General features: G+C 44.5%; 1 protein-coding gene across 2 annotated transcripts in view; it reads left to right on the forward strand.

The window, feature by feature from the left end:
* Nucleotides 1–16,047, forward strand: part of VPS53 (VPS53 subunit of GARP complex) — a 63,358-nt gene that overhangs the window by 34,558 nt on the left and 12,753 nt on the right. For both annotated transcript variants that reach the window (XM_021524901.2, XM_021524902.2), the window contains exons 14-18: nt 3,962–4,204; nt 5,644–5,791; nt 6,636–6,718; nt 10,069–10,147; nt 15,519–15,667. In XM_021524901.2, the coding sequence (XP_021380576.2) occupies nt 3,962–4,204; nt 5,644–5,791; nt 6,636–6,718; nt 10,069–10,147; nt 15,519–15,667 (702 nt within the window). The remainder of the gene's footprint in view (nt 1–3,961; nt 4,205–5,643; nt 5,792–6,635; nt 6,719–10,068; nt 10,148–15,518; nt 15,668–16,047) is intronic.

Here is a 16,047-nt window from a genome sequence, read left to right on the forward strand (position 1 = left end):
GTTGAAAAAGGTTCAATTTAGTCTTTTAGCACGGATTAGTGGCTGGAAAGGAGGAGGTGCCTACTTGGTGTTTCTCATCTGTGTGTGCTCTTCTATCTTCCAAGGCTTTACACATGAGAGAATGTCTAACTCGAGGCTTGTAGAGTCCTGATTTTATCCAAACTCCATGATAAGCATCTTGAAAAAGCTTTTCCATGTCCCATCAACTTTTTATGCTTTAAAAAAAAAAAGTCATTAAATAGCTGAAACCTTGCACAGTGCTGTGTCCTGCTGGGTTTAGGTTCTGCTCTGCAGTATAACAAAGGGAAACTGATATTTCCCCCCTGCCCTCAGCCAACTGAGCACAGACTTATTTGAGTATTTCTTCCCTTCTCACTGGGGGCCATTTTAATCCCCATTTTGGTAATTCTACCCCACTGTGCTCCTAGCCCCTTCAGTTGCCTTCTTTTTTTTTTCCTTCTCCTTTTCCTTTACAATCATGAGATGTTTTATATTATCTTTATAGCCACAAGCTGCAGGGAGTTCAAAGAAAAACTGCCACAGTATTCCCCATGCTGCCCCTGACTGCCAAAAATTGCTTTCCTTCACGATTTTCTCTCTTCTTCTCCCTTTGAACTTTTGAGGAATGTGTTGCCAGTGTCTGAAAATGAGATGTTGCTTAGATCATTAATTGTATGTTTGAGCTCTGAATAGTGAGAGCAATAGTTTGGTTCATCATTGCCTTAAATCTGTGGCAGAAAAAAGCCTGGACTTTTTCTGCCAAGAAATTGTTTCCATACCCATTTAAAGAAACACAGTGCCAAAATCTGCAGCAGTTTTAGAGGAGACACCTGAAAGAAGGAGTTTAAAGATGCTGCTCTCCACCCTCAGCTGCAGAGTAAATATCACATTTCTGACCAGCAAAGCAGATTTGATTCCTGCCCCTTTGGGATGTGCATCTTTAGCTGTCCTTCGTGGTCAGCTGGAGCAGCAGGAGCACACAGACATGATCTGAGCTGTTGTGCTGGAGAGGAGGAAGAGCTCTGTCAGCTCTGCAGGGCTGAGAGTGTGCAGAGTCCTCCTTAAATCTGCTCAAAGGCACGTCTGAGTCGAGAGTGCTTGGAAAACATCACTTTGTGCTGTGTGTTTGCAGCCTCATCAGCAGAGGGGCTTCCAAAATCCCCAGTGCATGGAAACTGCTCTGCAGTGCTCCAGGTGTGTCAGTGCCACTGCTCTGTCCACAGCCCTGGGCAGTTTCCTGAGCACCCTCTTCTTCTCTCCTGCTGCTCGCGAGTTCTTGGTTCTTCTCCCGATTGCCAGAGGTGCAGAACAACCCTGAATAGGTTGAGTGAAAGGAAAAAAACAAAAGAAGAGGAATGCAGGAATGAAAAGGAGCAGAATAGAATTCCCTTTATGTGATTTCATTTCATTCTTTCCCTTGGTTCGATTTGGCAAGTTCTCACTCCCAATAAATATGCTACTGTTAGGAAATACCACATCTGCACCACCAGAGAATTTTCTTGGAGCTTTTCCGCAGAGTCTGTGGAGAAAATGCTCATTTTCTGTAGCTCTCCTGCCTTCTGCATGTTTCATCTCCCAGCAGCTTTTTCTGCCAGACTCTCTCTGCTCCCATTGTACCACACAAAGATTTGTGGCCTTGGTATCATATTTGAGCTAGCTGAGACTCATGTGAAAGTTTGCCATCAACCAAGGTGTGATTTAATGATGTATTAGTTCTTTTAGTGCACAATACCCTGATGTTTTGCTTGCACCAGTGCCATTCTGAAACAGGAGCAGTCCCATAGCCTGGTTGGATGGGCAGCTATATCCAGGTTGGGACCAGAACAAGCGTGAAGCCCCAGCACTGCTCTCCCAGCTCTTCTGAACAGCTGCATTTTCTCCTGCATCCCAGTTGACAAGACCTTGGGGGAGCAGGAAAATGCAGATCCATTTCACTTTGCCTCGGAGAAGAGGAGAACATGTGGGCTAAGCATAAAGAAACAAAAGCCATTGACATTCCTGACCGTGTCTTGAGACTGAGAGAAGGCAAAAAAAAAATCAAGTGACTGGTGACTGCTAAGAAAGCTCCACTTTGTTGCCCAGCTGGAGCCCAGCACAGATGCAGAGGTGGAGATGCAGCTGTTGAATTTGACAAGGAGTGAGCCACGTCCTCTTTCCTGGAGAAGCTGCAGGAATCTGCAGGCTGCAGCACGTGTGAGCCCTCCTGCAGCAGCCATCTGTTTGGCTCTGCTACAGCTACAGAGGGAGGTCAATTCTGCTTCTCTGTGGCCCAACACAATCAATGCTTCAATTGCTGCTGCCAGCCTGGGGATTTATCACATCACTGGAGCAGCCTGATGTTTTTACAGTGCTTGTAACACAGCTGAGGAGCTGGGAGTGTGGAATCAGAGCTCGAGCAATAGGCATGGAAAAAGGGGCTCCTTGTCTTTGCAACAGTCTGGCTAAAGCTGACCAGTGTTGCTCCATGACTGAGAGTCCTGATATTCCAAGCACAGTTCTGGAGATAAGTTTGGCCTAGCAGATCACCTGTCATGAGGCAACAACCTCTGAGTTTATCAGGGAAGAGATGTGGGTTCTCTGAATTATCTGACTTATGGGTTCTCTGATTCTCTGAATTCTCTGATTTGTGGGTTCTCTGAATTCCCTAATTTATGGGTTCTCTGATTCTGACTTCTCTGACTTGTGAGTACTCTGAATTCTATGACTTGTGGGTTCTCTGATTCTCTGACTTTTGGGTTCTCTGATTCTCTGAATTCTCTGACTTGTGGGTTCTCTGATTCTCTGGCATCGGGGGTTTTCTCTTTCACAAAAGGGAAAGCAAAATGGGGTAGAAACTGGGGGAAAGTTGTTGTTGGTAGGTTTTCCCCCTTTCACTGGTAAAGGTGAGAATGTGCTGCAGAGTCTCAGCCATTCTCCTGAGGATTTGGCTTTCTCCTTAGGAGCCCTGGATCGTGGCACAGCCCTCAAAGGTGTAGGTTGTGCCATGGGAAGGGGAGAGCTGTGAGAAAACCAGATTCAAACTAGGAATATAAAATACAGGAACTCCTTCTGGTCAGCAGAGTACCTCTCATCTGAAAGGCCTATTTCCCAAAATCCAAGCTTCCTTGAGGAAGGCTGTGTGTGTGTGAGTGTGCCTGGGGGAGGAGATTTATTGCTGGAATGCATCTGGCAAAGGTTATTCCGTGGAGCTGAGCTGGGCTTGGTGTCCAACACGGATGTGCTGTCTCTGGAGGAGTAGGACCAGAGGAACTCCCCAAGATCAGAAGATTCTCTGGTCCTGTGTTGATGGCTCTGGCCCTCTGCCATGCTCAAAAGCCTTTTTGTCCTGGTGAAACGATGGAGTGAAGTTTATTGTTGCCTAAAGACTGAAATATTTGAGTAAGGACCAGGCTGTAATGAATCGCTGGAGACAATAAGAGGGCTTTTTGTGCTTTTAAAAAGAGTCTAAGTAGGAAGTGCACTTTGTGCTCATGCTAAATAAAACTTCTTTAAAGGATGTGTGAAGTTGTGCAAAACCAGGTGGTATCCAAATGGGACCAAGAAATGGCAAATGGCACACACCATTTTGAGCACATCCCTTCAAAATCCACATTCCCTGAGGTCTGCTGGGATGGGAAGCCTGACTGTTCCTTTTCCTGGTGCCAGGAATGAAACTTGAGCACAGGCTTAATGCACTTGCATCAAATGTTGCTGAACAGAGTCCTGGCAGACCTGGGAGCTTTTATGTGTGGCTGGAGAACAGATTTGAAGCTGCCACTAAAACTCCTGAGCACAAAAGGTTTGGGCTGTGGAATTGTGTGAGCTTTGTGCTGGGAGATAAGAAAGGGCAGGGAATACCCAGCTGCTAAACCTGAACTTGCTGGTGTCACAAGACAGGGCATCTCATTCTAAGAATTATTCCCTCTTTTCACTCCCAGTTCCTCCCTCAACAAACTCAAATGTGTTTTGTTGCCCACACCAGGAATCTGGGAGAGCTGATTGACAGGTTTGTGGCTGACTTCAAGGCTCAGGGTCCCCCCAAGCCCAACGTGGATGAAGGAGGAGCTGTGCTGCCCAGCTGTGCTGACCTCTTTGTGTACTACAAGAAGTGCATGGTGCAGTGCTCCCAGCTCAGCACTGGGGAGCCCATGATAGCCCTGACCACCATCTTCCAGAAATACCTGCGGGAATACGCCTGGAAAATCCTCTCTGGAAACCTGCCCAAGTGAGTTTGGCACCCCCAGTGCTGCAGACACGCCGCTGCACTGAGGAGCTGATGATTTGTAAAGATAATTGACAAATATATCCTTGTGAACACTCATTTCCCTGCCAGACACCCCAGGTAGCAGCAGGATCACTCCATTTACTTCATGGTTTTCTCCAAAGTTCAGTTTTTTGCACAGAGAAAAAAGCAGGAGGGCAAATGAGCAGTCACACATTGTTTTTTCTTTTAAGGGCCTCTGGAGAATAGCTTCATGTTTGGCTTTGATTAACAGTCAGATTTGCAGTTTCTTGAAGTTCCTTTTGAAATGCCAGCCCAAGTCTCTTCAGAGAGGCCTGGCTTTCAGAATTGCTGCTTGGGTAACCAGCTCATACTGGGATTCTCAGCTGCCTTAGCCCAACATCATCTATATGGTAATTTATAATGAAGGTGGCTTATTTCTGAGATGCTGAAGTGCTTCCCTGTACCTCCCTCTGCTCTGGAACATTTTATCTCTGTATAAATAAGATCTGTAGATGTAAATCCAGTGAAAGGAAATCATAATGAGTTTGCACCAGTATGGATCAGTGTACAGGCTAAAGGTGCTCCTGAGATGTTGCCAAACTCCACTGCAGGTAATTTTATTTGCCATTTAACATCTTCAGTTTGTTTCCTTTGTAAACCTGGGAGCAGCAGAATGACTTTCTGAAACCAGTAAAATCTTTCACAGATGGAAGGGGAGAGGGTTCCATCCAGACAAGTGGAAAGATAAATTTAATGTGTGTTCTCCATCAGACCTCAGTTGCATTCTTTATCCACTTTTTTTCAGTGCTCCATTTTTGCTGTCCAAGATAAATATCACTGTCCTATTTTTTTTAATGGATTTGGATTATAAAGAGTTGAGAGGTAGGGAATTTCCTGCCTCTAAACTGCTCTGAGTCTTTCTTTGTTGATACATGAATGTTGCTCACTGGAAGACAGTAGAGGGGGAGGCACATCTTCTATAATTTACTTTGTTGATACCATCAGCTTTTAAAACAGGTTGCCAAAGTCTCAAATGCATGTGGACAGCTGTTTAGTGCTGCAGAGATAAATATGACAAGTTTCCTGATAGTTCTGAGATTCTTCTGTAATCTTTAATTAGATTTTGGATAACTGGCAGTGAAGGTGAAGCTACCTGGGGAAGACTGTGTTCCACTTGCATCCTAATCTATTTTCTTGTCAATGAGTGAGTTGTCCTTTGCTTGAAGATCTGGTACAAAGCTCTTTGTAAAAGAAATTCCTTCACCAAAATAGCAGTTGTGGGTTTGATGCCCTGTATTGCACAGGGTGTTGGGTTGTGCTCATAAAGCCTTTTTATGGCATTAAAATCCAGCATTAATTTTGCACCTTGAGTGTCTGTACTCTCAAAAACCTCACAGGTTTTATCTGGTTTGTTTGTTTGTTTGTTTGTTTTCCCTCAGGACAACCAGCAGCAGTGGTGGGCTCACCATCACAAGTTTGCTGAAAGAAAAGGAAGGCTCTGAAGTGGCAAAGTTTACTTTAGAAGAACTTTGCCTCATTTGCAGCATCCTGAGCACTGCAGAATATTGTCTGGCCACCACCCAGCAGGTGAGTTTTCATGAGGAGGCACCAGCCCCTCTTCTGTGTTACTGTGGAGACTGGGACAGCCAAAAGTACTAAAAAATCCATTGATTATTGAGCTTTACATTATTCATTCTGTATTTCAAAGAAAGAAAAGTATTGATTTTCTGAGAAAAGTAATTTGCTTGTAATCCTGCTTTGCAGCATCACTTTTGGGTTCAATCCTTTTCTACTTGTTACATAATTTGTTTTGGACTTGGGACCAAATTTTTTTTTTTTAAGATTCTCGGTTCATGATCTCTCCTTCATAAAAAAAAAAGCACAACAATAATTCAAAATACTTTTGGGAAAATGCTTGCATGAAATATTGGGGCAATGTGGAGTGGAGAGAGGAGGAATTTATGCTGATGTGATTTGCAGCCACGCCGCTCGTTACATTCAGGTGCTTCCAAAATGCCATGGGTCAGGAATGAGCTGTGATGTTTGGCTGTATCCAGGCCTCTCCACCACTAGGTCTGGCAATCCTCCTCCTCCTCTGCAGTTTGGGCACAGGCAGAGTGTTGAGAAACATCTTTATTAGCAGGACAGATGCCACAGTGTTAAGCTAGTAGCATGTCATACTAGAGTTACATATTTGACCTTGGAGATTTAATTCTTTGAGGACATGGAGCCACCATGGGCCATCCTGGCAAATCAACAGGTCTGGGATGCCAAGAAGGAAAGATTTCCAGTGTCACTAGATGAATTTTGGATATAATTTGGTCACAGATTAAGTTTGAAGAAGCTGACCTTTCCAGGGCATAATTTTTCAAGAACGATAATTTTGAGTTAGAAACCTGATCTCCCTGTTGCTTGTTTTGTTTCCCAACAGTTGGAAGAGAAGCTGAAAGAAAAAGTGGATACAAGCCTAATGGAGAGAATCAACCTGACAGGAGAGATGGACACTTTCAGCATGTATGTCCTGCACATGCCTCCCCCCAAAATGTGTCAAACATCCCCTTTTGTCAGCCAGATGGTGCTGGAGTAAAAACAATCCTGAGATCCCGGTGTCACAGGATCCACCCAGATCCACAGCCTGGGCACATTCCCTGCTTAGGGAATGGTATCCTCTGGCTGCTCCAAGAGCAGCACTAGCACAGGCTTTAGCTGCTCCCCATGGTCCAAGCCAAAGGAGCGAGAGCACTGGAAAAGGGAAAGGAAATAGTGAGTTTCCATTTGAAACATCATTTGCATCTTGGCAGCTCGGCGAGGTGGCTGTTACATTTCAAGAAAGGAAGCTATTTCAGAACATTCCTTCCTGCTTTAACTTCCCCCTGTTAATCAGCAGCCTTGTCAGTATGATCAAACCCCATTTCAGATGACATAAAAGACTGAACCAATCTTATATTTGGGGATTATAATTGAGAGAAGATTATCATTCATTAAAATAACTTTTCATGTAGCGGTGCTAAAAATATTTTGCTCTAACATCCTTTCCTCTCCACCCCTGACAGACAGATTGAATGTATTTTTTGAGACAAGAAAATTGAGGCAAAAGTTGTTTTGCCTCTTATCAGACAAAAGAATATCTTGGCAAGACTGGGAAAATAATCCCTGTCACCAGCTCCTCCTCTCCCTAAAACAAAGATTCAGCCCAGATTGCAGTAAGATAATTTTTTAGAAGACTTCCTTCCTGTGATTCCTCCTCTCCTGCTGCAGTGGACAGGATCCCACTGAATCTCCATCCAGCTCTTTCACATGGTCCCAGGCTCCATTCCAGGCTGCAGAGACTCCCTTCCCTTCAGGCTCTTCTCAGACCTTTTTAAGAGTGAATCCCAGCCTGAAATTCAGGGTTGCTGTGTGCACTCAGCCAAAGCAAGCAAGGTAGCAGGGAATGAGAAATCAAATGTGCCATAAGATGGGGTTTTCTCAGCACGGACGAGTTGGGGGTGAGTTTTGCCAGCAGGAACCAGCAACCTCAAGTGGCTGCTGGATTTCCACAGTGGCTGCCTCACGAGGTGGTGGGTCCCAGACAGCCAATGTGAAGTGTTTTGTAAGTTGTTTAATGTATAGCTCACGTTTGCTGCTTTGGACAGGTTTAAAGTCCAACTGACAGGGCTGATATATCTTGTAACAAAGGCTTTTAATTGGCTTTCATTCTGTTCCAGCTGAGGGCTTTGTCCAGCCTTCTGTCAGTGTAAGTCAGAGCTATAAACCTCGCTGGCGTTAGCTCGTTCAACATCAAACAAGTGGTTTCTTCTGGGATCTGATGTCTTGTTAGGCAGTCATAAAATAAGTGATAAAACGCTGTTTCTGCACCCTGGAAAGTGTTTCTTCTATCAGAGAAAGGAGAGTGCAGAACCACCCTAAATGTGTAGAAAAGGAGGGGTTTATCCATGGGGTGGCAAAGCAGTTCCTTTAGGAAAGTGGGAGAAATTATGAGAACTTCTTGATGTTCAACAAAAGAAAAATGACTGTAATGTAAATCCAGCAATCCATCTTTTCCCTGATGATCTGTTTTGTGAAATTATGGGCAGCATTCAGAGAACCCCTGAAGTGCTGGGCTCACTGCAGTTGCTGCACTGTTCCTTTGTGGCCTTTATGAGCTTCCTGATCCATCCCTTCTGTGCATGTCAGGGACAGTGTGAGGAGTCACCCACTGCTGCCTGGGGTGAGGATTTGGGGTGAACCTGTCTCCAAACCCTCTCAGCATGTCGTATCCTTTGTGTTCCCAGCACAATTCCTGCTGCAGCACCATTCTGAAATGCAGACAAATGGATTTCTCTCCCTGTTCTATGGCTTTCAGGTGAGAGCCTGCACTTGGTGACCCAGCTTCTGGCAGACTCCTGAGCATGGACACACAAGTGCTGGGGTCACTTTCCATCACTCAGAGCTTTGTGTTGCTCTTCGATGCTGAAGCACAGCTCTTCCCTGCAGGGCTGGTTATTTCAGTCTGCCTCCCTTGGCCTGGTGCAATCCCCCAGGGAGGGGATTCTGTAGTGCCCAGCACAAGCAGAGGCACCAGCAGAAACAGTCGTGGGCTTTTTTTATCCCAATGCAAGCTTTAGATGGTGTAACTTGAAGCCTGTAGTTGCTTCATCTCACATACTGATTTTTCCAACTAATTTTGGATGAGTTTGCCTTTACAAACAAATTAATTGCTTTGAAGGAAGTCTTTTAATTTGCATCCTGTTGCAGACTTTATGTGCTGCAGCTGTAGGAAAGGGAATGAAGGGTGTAACACCATAGCTCAGTGAGAAGGTGGACACTTACAAATATTTTGAACAGTGAACCCCAGAGTAGTATCCAAAACTTCACAGAGACAATGAGGAGGAGGAAAGGTGGTTTGAGGAAGCATTGCTCAGGTTTCTCACAGTCCTGTGATTCTCATCTGGGCTACCATCATGAGAAAGAACAAAAGTAAAATCCACTTCTTACAAATATAATCCTGAGGTTGTAAACACGCGTCTGTGGCAGATTTAAAGTTGACACTGTTTTTAAAAACTGTGCTTAGTGAAACAGAATCAGTGCTTGCTCCTAGCAGAAGCTGTCTGCAGTGGGAGTGCTGGTCCTGTGCCCCTGAGGGGTCTGAGCTGCTGCAGGCAGAGTTTCTTGGCTGTTGTTTTAGGATCAGCTGCACCTCTATGCACATCATAGTATGATGGCCTTAAATATGTCTCTAAGCAATATCATGCTGTTAAAAAGAAATAAAGGGGGGAGAGGGAGGGAAATGTGTTTGACTAATGTGTCCTTCAGTCTGGTATATGTCTCAGGAACTCAAACAATGGATGGCAGCAGTCCTAGACATAGTGTAAATAAGACATCTGCCTTCATCTTCACACATGGGAGACACAGAACTCATGCAGATGTCATTTTTAAAATCCTCTGTGCAAGTTCCTGTGAGCAGTAGAATATTGGCTGTGAATAAATGGAGAGATGATAAAATGTTGGTGTTACACAGACTGGATTAAATGTGAAGCTGAATCCCAGTCTGGGCTTTATACTTGGGGATTTCTCCTCTTCATCTGCCACCTTTGATTCCCAACCCCTTATTTGTGTTAAAACAGAGAAAGGTCAATTGTAAAAACATCCTGTCGCCCCTGGAGCCCATTTTAAACCATTGTGCAGCTCCCTGCAGCATTTCCCAGCTCCTCCTCAGCACAAGTTGTAGCTGTGTGCATTCCCATCACAGTGCTGCTGTCAGCCAGTGGAGGATTTTCCTCCTCTCACAGTCAAACACTCCAGCTCTGGCACTCTTTTACTCAGTGTGATTCTAAAACTCATGCTTGATTCTTTTTTCTTTTTTTTTTTTCCCTCTTTTGCAGTGTGATCTCCAACAGCATCCAGCTGTTGGTGCAGGACCTGGATGCAGCCTGTGACCCTGCCCTGACTGCTATGAGCAAGGTAGGGGTGGATTTTCAGGAGAGGTCACCTTTAGATCCATGTGGAGTTCTTGTCTGCTTTGATTGCTTCATTTCACTACTGATACATTCTTTTAGGCTGATTTTTTTCCCTTACTTTTTCGAGCAGCAATTGCTGTATTTATAAATACAACCCTCACTCCAAGCCCTCTTATTATTCAGATTAGAGCTTTCAGGCTTTTTACACCACATTAAAACCTACAGACAATGAAATACATTCACTAAGTACTTATGGCTTTCTCTTTCCACTCCCAATGCCAGTGAGAGCATTTAAAATTTGGAAAAACTTTTGTCAGCATGAAATTTCAAATACACCTTCACGTTTGTTCTCCCCTTTGTCTTCTTTGGCAGGGAGTTTTACCAGCCTGCTTGTTTAGGGCTCTTAACTGGAGGTGCTCAAATGGAGGTGATGTGGAATTGAGATTGAGCCTTATTGCTTCTGTGATCCTCTCAAGGACATATGGAGCCATTCCTGGAGAGGCCCCTATGCCTGCAAGCTTAAGGATTTTGTTGCAGTTACACTGCTGGCTTTTATATGTTTGAAATGCAGAGCTGTGTTTCCTTGCCAAAGTATTGTGAAAACCCAGACTTGCTTTAGACAGAGGTGAAGACAACAAAAGTGGATTGAACTATATTTTTTTCCTTTTAATTAGAAATATTAAACATAAAGCCCCATTTTTGTAGGATCAACACACTGTCTGGCTGCCATGAATTTTAATAGCTTTCTGCTTTATGATATATTCCAGCTGTAAGCAGCCCCACCACCCCCAGCTAATATTTGAAGTAGAATGCAGCTGGTAATAGAGCTTGTGCAGGTTCCAAATGGAAAGAGGATTTTTTTGCCCAGTCAAATAACACCACTAGGAAGGGCTTGGCACTTCAGGTGTTGCCTATGTGCTGTGGCAGCCCCTCAGATCTCCTGAACCTACAGAGTGCAGTAATATTTAAATCACTTTGCTCTCACTGTTTATACCCAAGTAAACCACAACCTTGAGAAAGCAGCAGCTGGTAGGCCATTTATTTTTGTCTTTGGAACACTGGTAAAATGCAGCACATGTGATGAGACTGATGATATATAAACAAGTTTAAGTGTTATGAAATTAGCTAAATAAATACTTGTCACTTGTGCAAGTCTGATGCAAATACACTCCACTATTTGCATCAGACAGAGTCGCTTTTATGTGATTTTTATTAGACCTGGATTTTGGTGCAAGAGGTTTTTTTCCTTCACCTTCCTCCTCCCTTCCCTTCAGGGCTGGGTTATTACTCTGGCACTTCAATAAGAAATGCATGTAATTATTTAAACACGAAGGTAGTATTTGGCAATGTAAAATTTCAGCCTATATTAAAGAAATAAAGATTGTGTGGCTGATCCATTCCAATTTTGCTCTCTCAAGATCCATACTCCATTAGGGCTCTTCCTTTGTTTAGCTTTTTTCATTTACTTCACTCTGGTATCCTCCAGGATTGAACATTCCCAGTCCTTTGTTGGAGTCTGGCTTTGGGTTTTTTTTTTTTTTTTTTTTTCCTTTGCAAAAATGTTCAGGAACTATAGAGGTAAATTATGAAATGCTTAAACCTCTCAATCCACTTTGGCTGCAGGCCACGTTGAGAGATTTAACACAGAAAACAGCATCAGGAATATTGCTTTCAGCTGGGAATGCTGCTTGGTTTCCATTATTCTTTACTTAATGTGTTCTGAAGAAAATGGTAAATGCTGAGAAGGCCCCATGTTACAAAATTTGTAGGTGATAATCCTTACTCAGACTTTACAGCAGGTGTAGGATGATTAAATGTGACTGTAGGACAGGGAGCTGGGATGTGGGTGGGAGGAGAATTTGCCCTAAACCCCCTGTTGTGATATTCTGGATAACTAAGAGCTGTTAATGTGTTTGTACTGATCTGTAGCAGGCACTCACATTGCCTGGTGTGCTTCCTTTTTAATTTCTGGGATGAGGGAGCTGCTAATCTGCACGGGATATTTTCGCCCCAATTAAGTTTATGGATTGCACTGGCTAAGGCTTGATTTACATGCTGAATTAAGCATCGATTTAGATGTAAAACTGTGGCTGGAAGTAGGGCTGGGGGACATTTTAGTGCCTCACATCGACCTCTTGCTGGCTTTTTACATTTTCCTAAAACCTTTTGGCCCAGCTGCAATTCCCAGTGTCCTCACAGCCGAGTGGACAAAGCAGGGCTTTAATCATTTCTCCACTCCACAAACAGAAAAATCCCTGAGAGCAGAGCAATCAGAGCTGCCAGTGCTAATTAAAAGCCCTCAGAGAGTGTCTGAACCCTGGAACATGTGCAGAGAGTGACAGGGCAGAGCCCAGCTCGTGTCCCCAAGTACAGCAGCACTCCCTGCTCCCCTCCCTGCCCCTCCTGCAGGTGCCCAGGCTGGATGGAGCCTGCAAGGAGAAGCTGGCAGGGGGATGCTGCTGGCAACAGGGAGAGTTGGAGGTTCTTTCATCCTCTGCTCAATCCCAAAGCAGCCCCTTTGCTGCAGGGCTGGGCACAGGGAGGGACCTGGTGGCTCTTTGGGGACACAGCACTGTGCCACTCTTGAGCCCCTGCCCTTCCCAGGAGGCAGCACAGCTCTTGTGGAGTGCCAGCCCAGATCTTTCTCTTTCCTTCTGCCTGCTTTAACCTAAACCCTGTGTTTTGTTGTGAGAATATATTGTAAATGCAGGTGAACCCAGTGTGAAGAAATGCTGATGTCTGACTCCAGTTCAGAAGGCTGAATGATTTCTTTATTATAACTATACTACAATACATTAATATACTATTTAAAGGAGATACTAAAACTACAAACCTACTTTTTCTAACTACCATATCTAACTCGCAACTCATGACCCTCTCTCGAGCCCAGCCCCAGGTGGGTTGGATTGGCCACCAGGCTCAAACAATCCTCACCAGAATCCAACCAAGCCATCACCCCAGGGAAACAATTCTCCACACACATTCCACGTGGGAAAAACAAGGAGCAGAAATAGAAATTGTTTTCTCTTTCTTTCCTCTGTGCTCCTCTGTGAAAAAATCCTGAAAGAAAGAAGAATGTGCCTGCCACAAGAAGCAGGAGGCAGCACAGCTTTTGTGGAGTGCCAGCCCAGATCTGCTCGGGGTTTCTCTTTCCTGCTGCCTGCTTTTTCCTAAACCCTGGGTTTTGTTCTGAGAACCAGGAGGCAGCACCAGCTCTTGCAGCCCTGCTGTGTCCTCCCAGCCTGCAGGTGCCTTTGGGCTTCTCCCTTGCAGTCAAATCTCTCTGCTCCTGTTCCTTGGACTCATTTCCAGCTTGTGTATGTAAACTATGTGGATATCCCAAGAAAAACACAGGACAAGGGAAAAAGAGGAATAAATCTAAAACGACAGGAACAAAGTTTTACCAGCAGAGTTGGGCTCATATTTCTTTTGATGACTTTTCAGTATGTGTGCTATTCCTTTCTCTGCAGCTACTGGGTGGGTTTTTTTTTTGGGTGAAACACACCCACATGCACAGACACACACACACACACAAAAGGGCTATTTTTGCTGTTCATGCTTTAAAGGTTTGGTTGTAAAGTATTGCTTTTGGAATGATGACCAACAAAATGAAAAAGCTACTGTTTCATTGTTGGTGCAATAATTCAGCTCAGCAGTCCCTTCCCACTTTCTGGCTGTTCCCACTCTGTGGGGATGGTGTGTTGGGTGAGGATTGCTCTGTCAAGAAGGGAATGTGTGAATCCATCAGGGAGAGAGGCACAGAATATTTGGTTTGGATGTGATCAGTACCATGAGGAGTAGAAAAGCAGGTGACCAGTGACAGGACTTGAGGGAATGGCTGGAGCTGTGTCTGGGGAGGTTTAGGTTGGAGATCAGGAGAAGGTTTTTCCTCAGAGGGTGCTGGTACTGCCCAGGCTCCACAGGAACTGGTCACAGCCTTGGGGCTGCCAGAGCTCCAGGAGTGTTTGGGCAACACTCCCAGGGACAGGATGGGATTGCTGGGGTGTCTGTGCAGGACCAGGTGTTGAAATTGATGCTCCTTGTGTGTCCCTTCCAACTCAGGATGTTCTGTGACTATGAAAACCTGTGGAGCAGGTGATGAGAGAAATATCCCTTCCAGCCACCCAGCTGATGTGAGATCAGCAGGCTGGGGGTTGGTTGGTTTGGTTTAAATAGAAGCAGCTTTAGTGGGACTTGTGTAGACTCAGACACTGTGGTTTTGCAAAGAATTTGGCTTCTCTTTCCCACTAAGTCACTTAGGCTGCATGTTGTTTGGATGGAATTGAGTCAGCTGAGTTGCAGGGGGCAAAGTAGCCAAATTAAATTAAAACCAGGAATAAAAAACTTTATATGCAAAATCCAGAGCTTGGGAAAGCAAGTTTGAGGACAAACAGCCCCTCAAAGGAAAAAGCTCATCTTCCATATGTGCCCAGTTTCCTCTCCTGATTTCCTATGAGTTTTCCTCCTGTCTCATCTCCAGCATGAGGAACAGATCTCCAGAGAGTTATTGGGAGAACACTGCAGAGTTCTGAGCAGCAGCAGAACTGAGTGGGCTTTTCTGGATGCTTGTGTTCCTCAGTGAGACTCTTGTACATACACAAGGCCAGGTCAGACCTAATCACATCTTTCTTGGTTTTTTTTCCATTTGACTTAAACTGGGAGTACCCCATGTACTGCAAACCAGGCTCAGAGAAAATCAGGAGAGCCACACATCTGGCTTACAGGGACTCTTCTCTTGCAGTTCTGCTGAGAATAAATGAAAACAAAATGGGAGGTTGAGTAACTCTTCTTGTTTTGTACTTTTTACATGCATTTGGAAGAGCTGGGCTTGGGCATCCTGGCTTGTACACCAGCAGTGTTTTTAGTGAGCTACACTGGTGTGGAGTGCTTTGGACTTTAAGACTTTTTACCTCTTCCATCTATCTGTCATCAGCCTCACCAGTATTAAAGTCTTGGCTGCCATACAGGAATCCAGACTTTGCAAGCTTGCAGATATTTTCTCAAATGCCTGTAATCAGGATTTATATGGGCACTTCATCCCAGCAAATTGGAAACTGTTAAATATTAAAGCAGCCTGGTGTGCTCCAAAGGCTTTTTTAATCCTAGTGGTCCCCATTTGTGTGGGTTACTGGTCACAGTTTCTGCTCTGGTGCAAAAAGGGCTGCTCTGGCTTTTCTTTGGGTCTTCTTGTGGAAGGGTTTTGCCCAATCATTTAATGATGAAGAGCTTGACCTTGGTGGTGAATTGCAGAGGCAGTCTCTAAATGACTCCTTAGAGATTCCCCTAGCAGGAAGTTTGTACAGTTTCCCTTACCTATTGCTTGAATGCTGATGAATTAAACAGTGATTTTTGGTTGTTTTTTCCCCTTTGTGCAGATGCAGTGGCAGAACGTGGAACATGTCGGTGACCAGAGTCCTTATGTCACCTCAGTGATCCTCCACATTAAACAGAATGTCCCCATCATCCGTGACAACCTGGCCTCCACGAGGAAGTATTTCACTCAGTTCTGCATAAAATTTGCAAAGTAAGTTACCAACATAGTTTATTCAGGTCATCCCATAAAAACAGTGTGATGATCACTGTGTGTTGTTTGCCAAGTGCAGAAAGTTTTGGGTTGGGCATCTTTAAAAGACTTTGAGTATCTGACTCCAGATATGACTCTTGCTGTGGGAAAACCTACTTTTCTTCTGTGGGGCTTCCAGGTACTGAGAAATTTGCCTCAAAATAACCTTTACAATAAGCCCTGTAAGGAGGGCATGTATGAGAAGTTTATTCTACCTTAACAATCTCAAAGCTGCTTTTCTGTGCAAAAATAGCTCAGTCAGGAGGGGAAATTCACATTGAAACATTGGGGAATATTAAAATATCTTCCTGGCAAGTCACTTAAAAGTTGAGCAGCATGAA

The sequence above is a fragment of the Lonchura striata genome, chromosome 20 (assembly GCF_046129695.1).
Source record: "Lonchura striata isolate bLonStr1 chromosome 20, bLonStr1.mat, whole genome shotgun sequence".
NCBI classification, from domain to species: domain Eukaryota; kingdom Metazoa; phylum Chordata; class Aves; order Passeriformes; family Estrildidae; genus Lonchura; species Lonchura striata.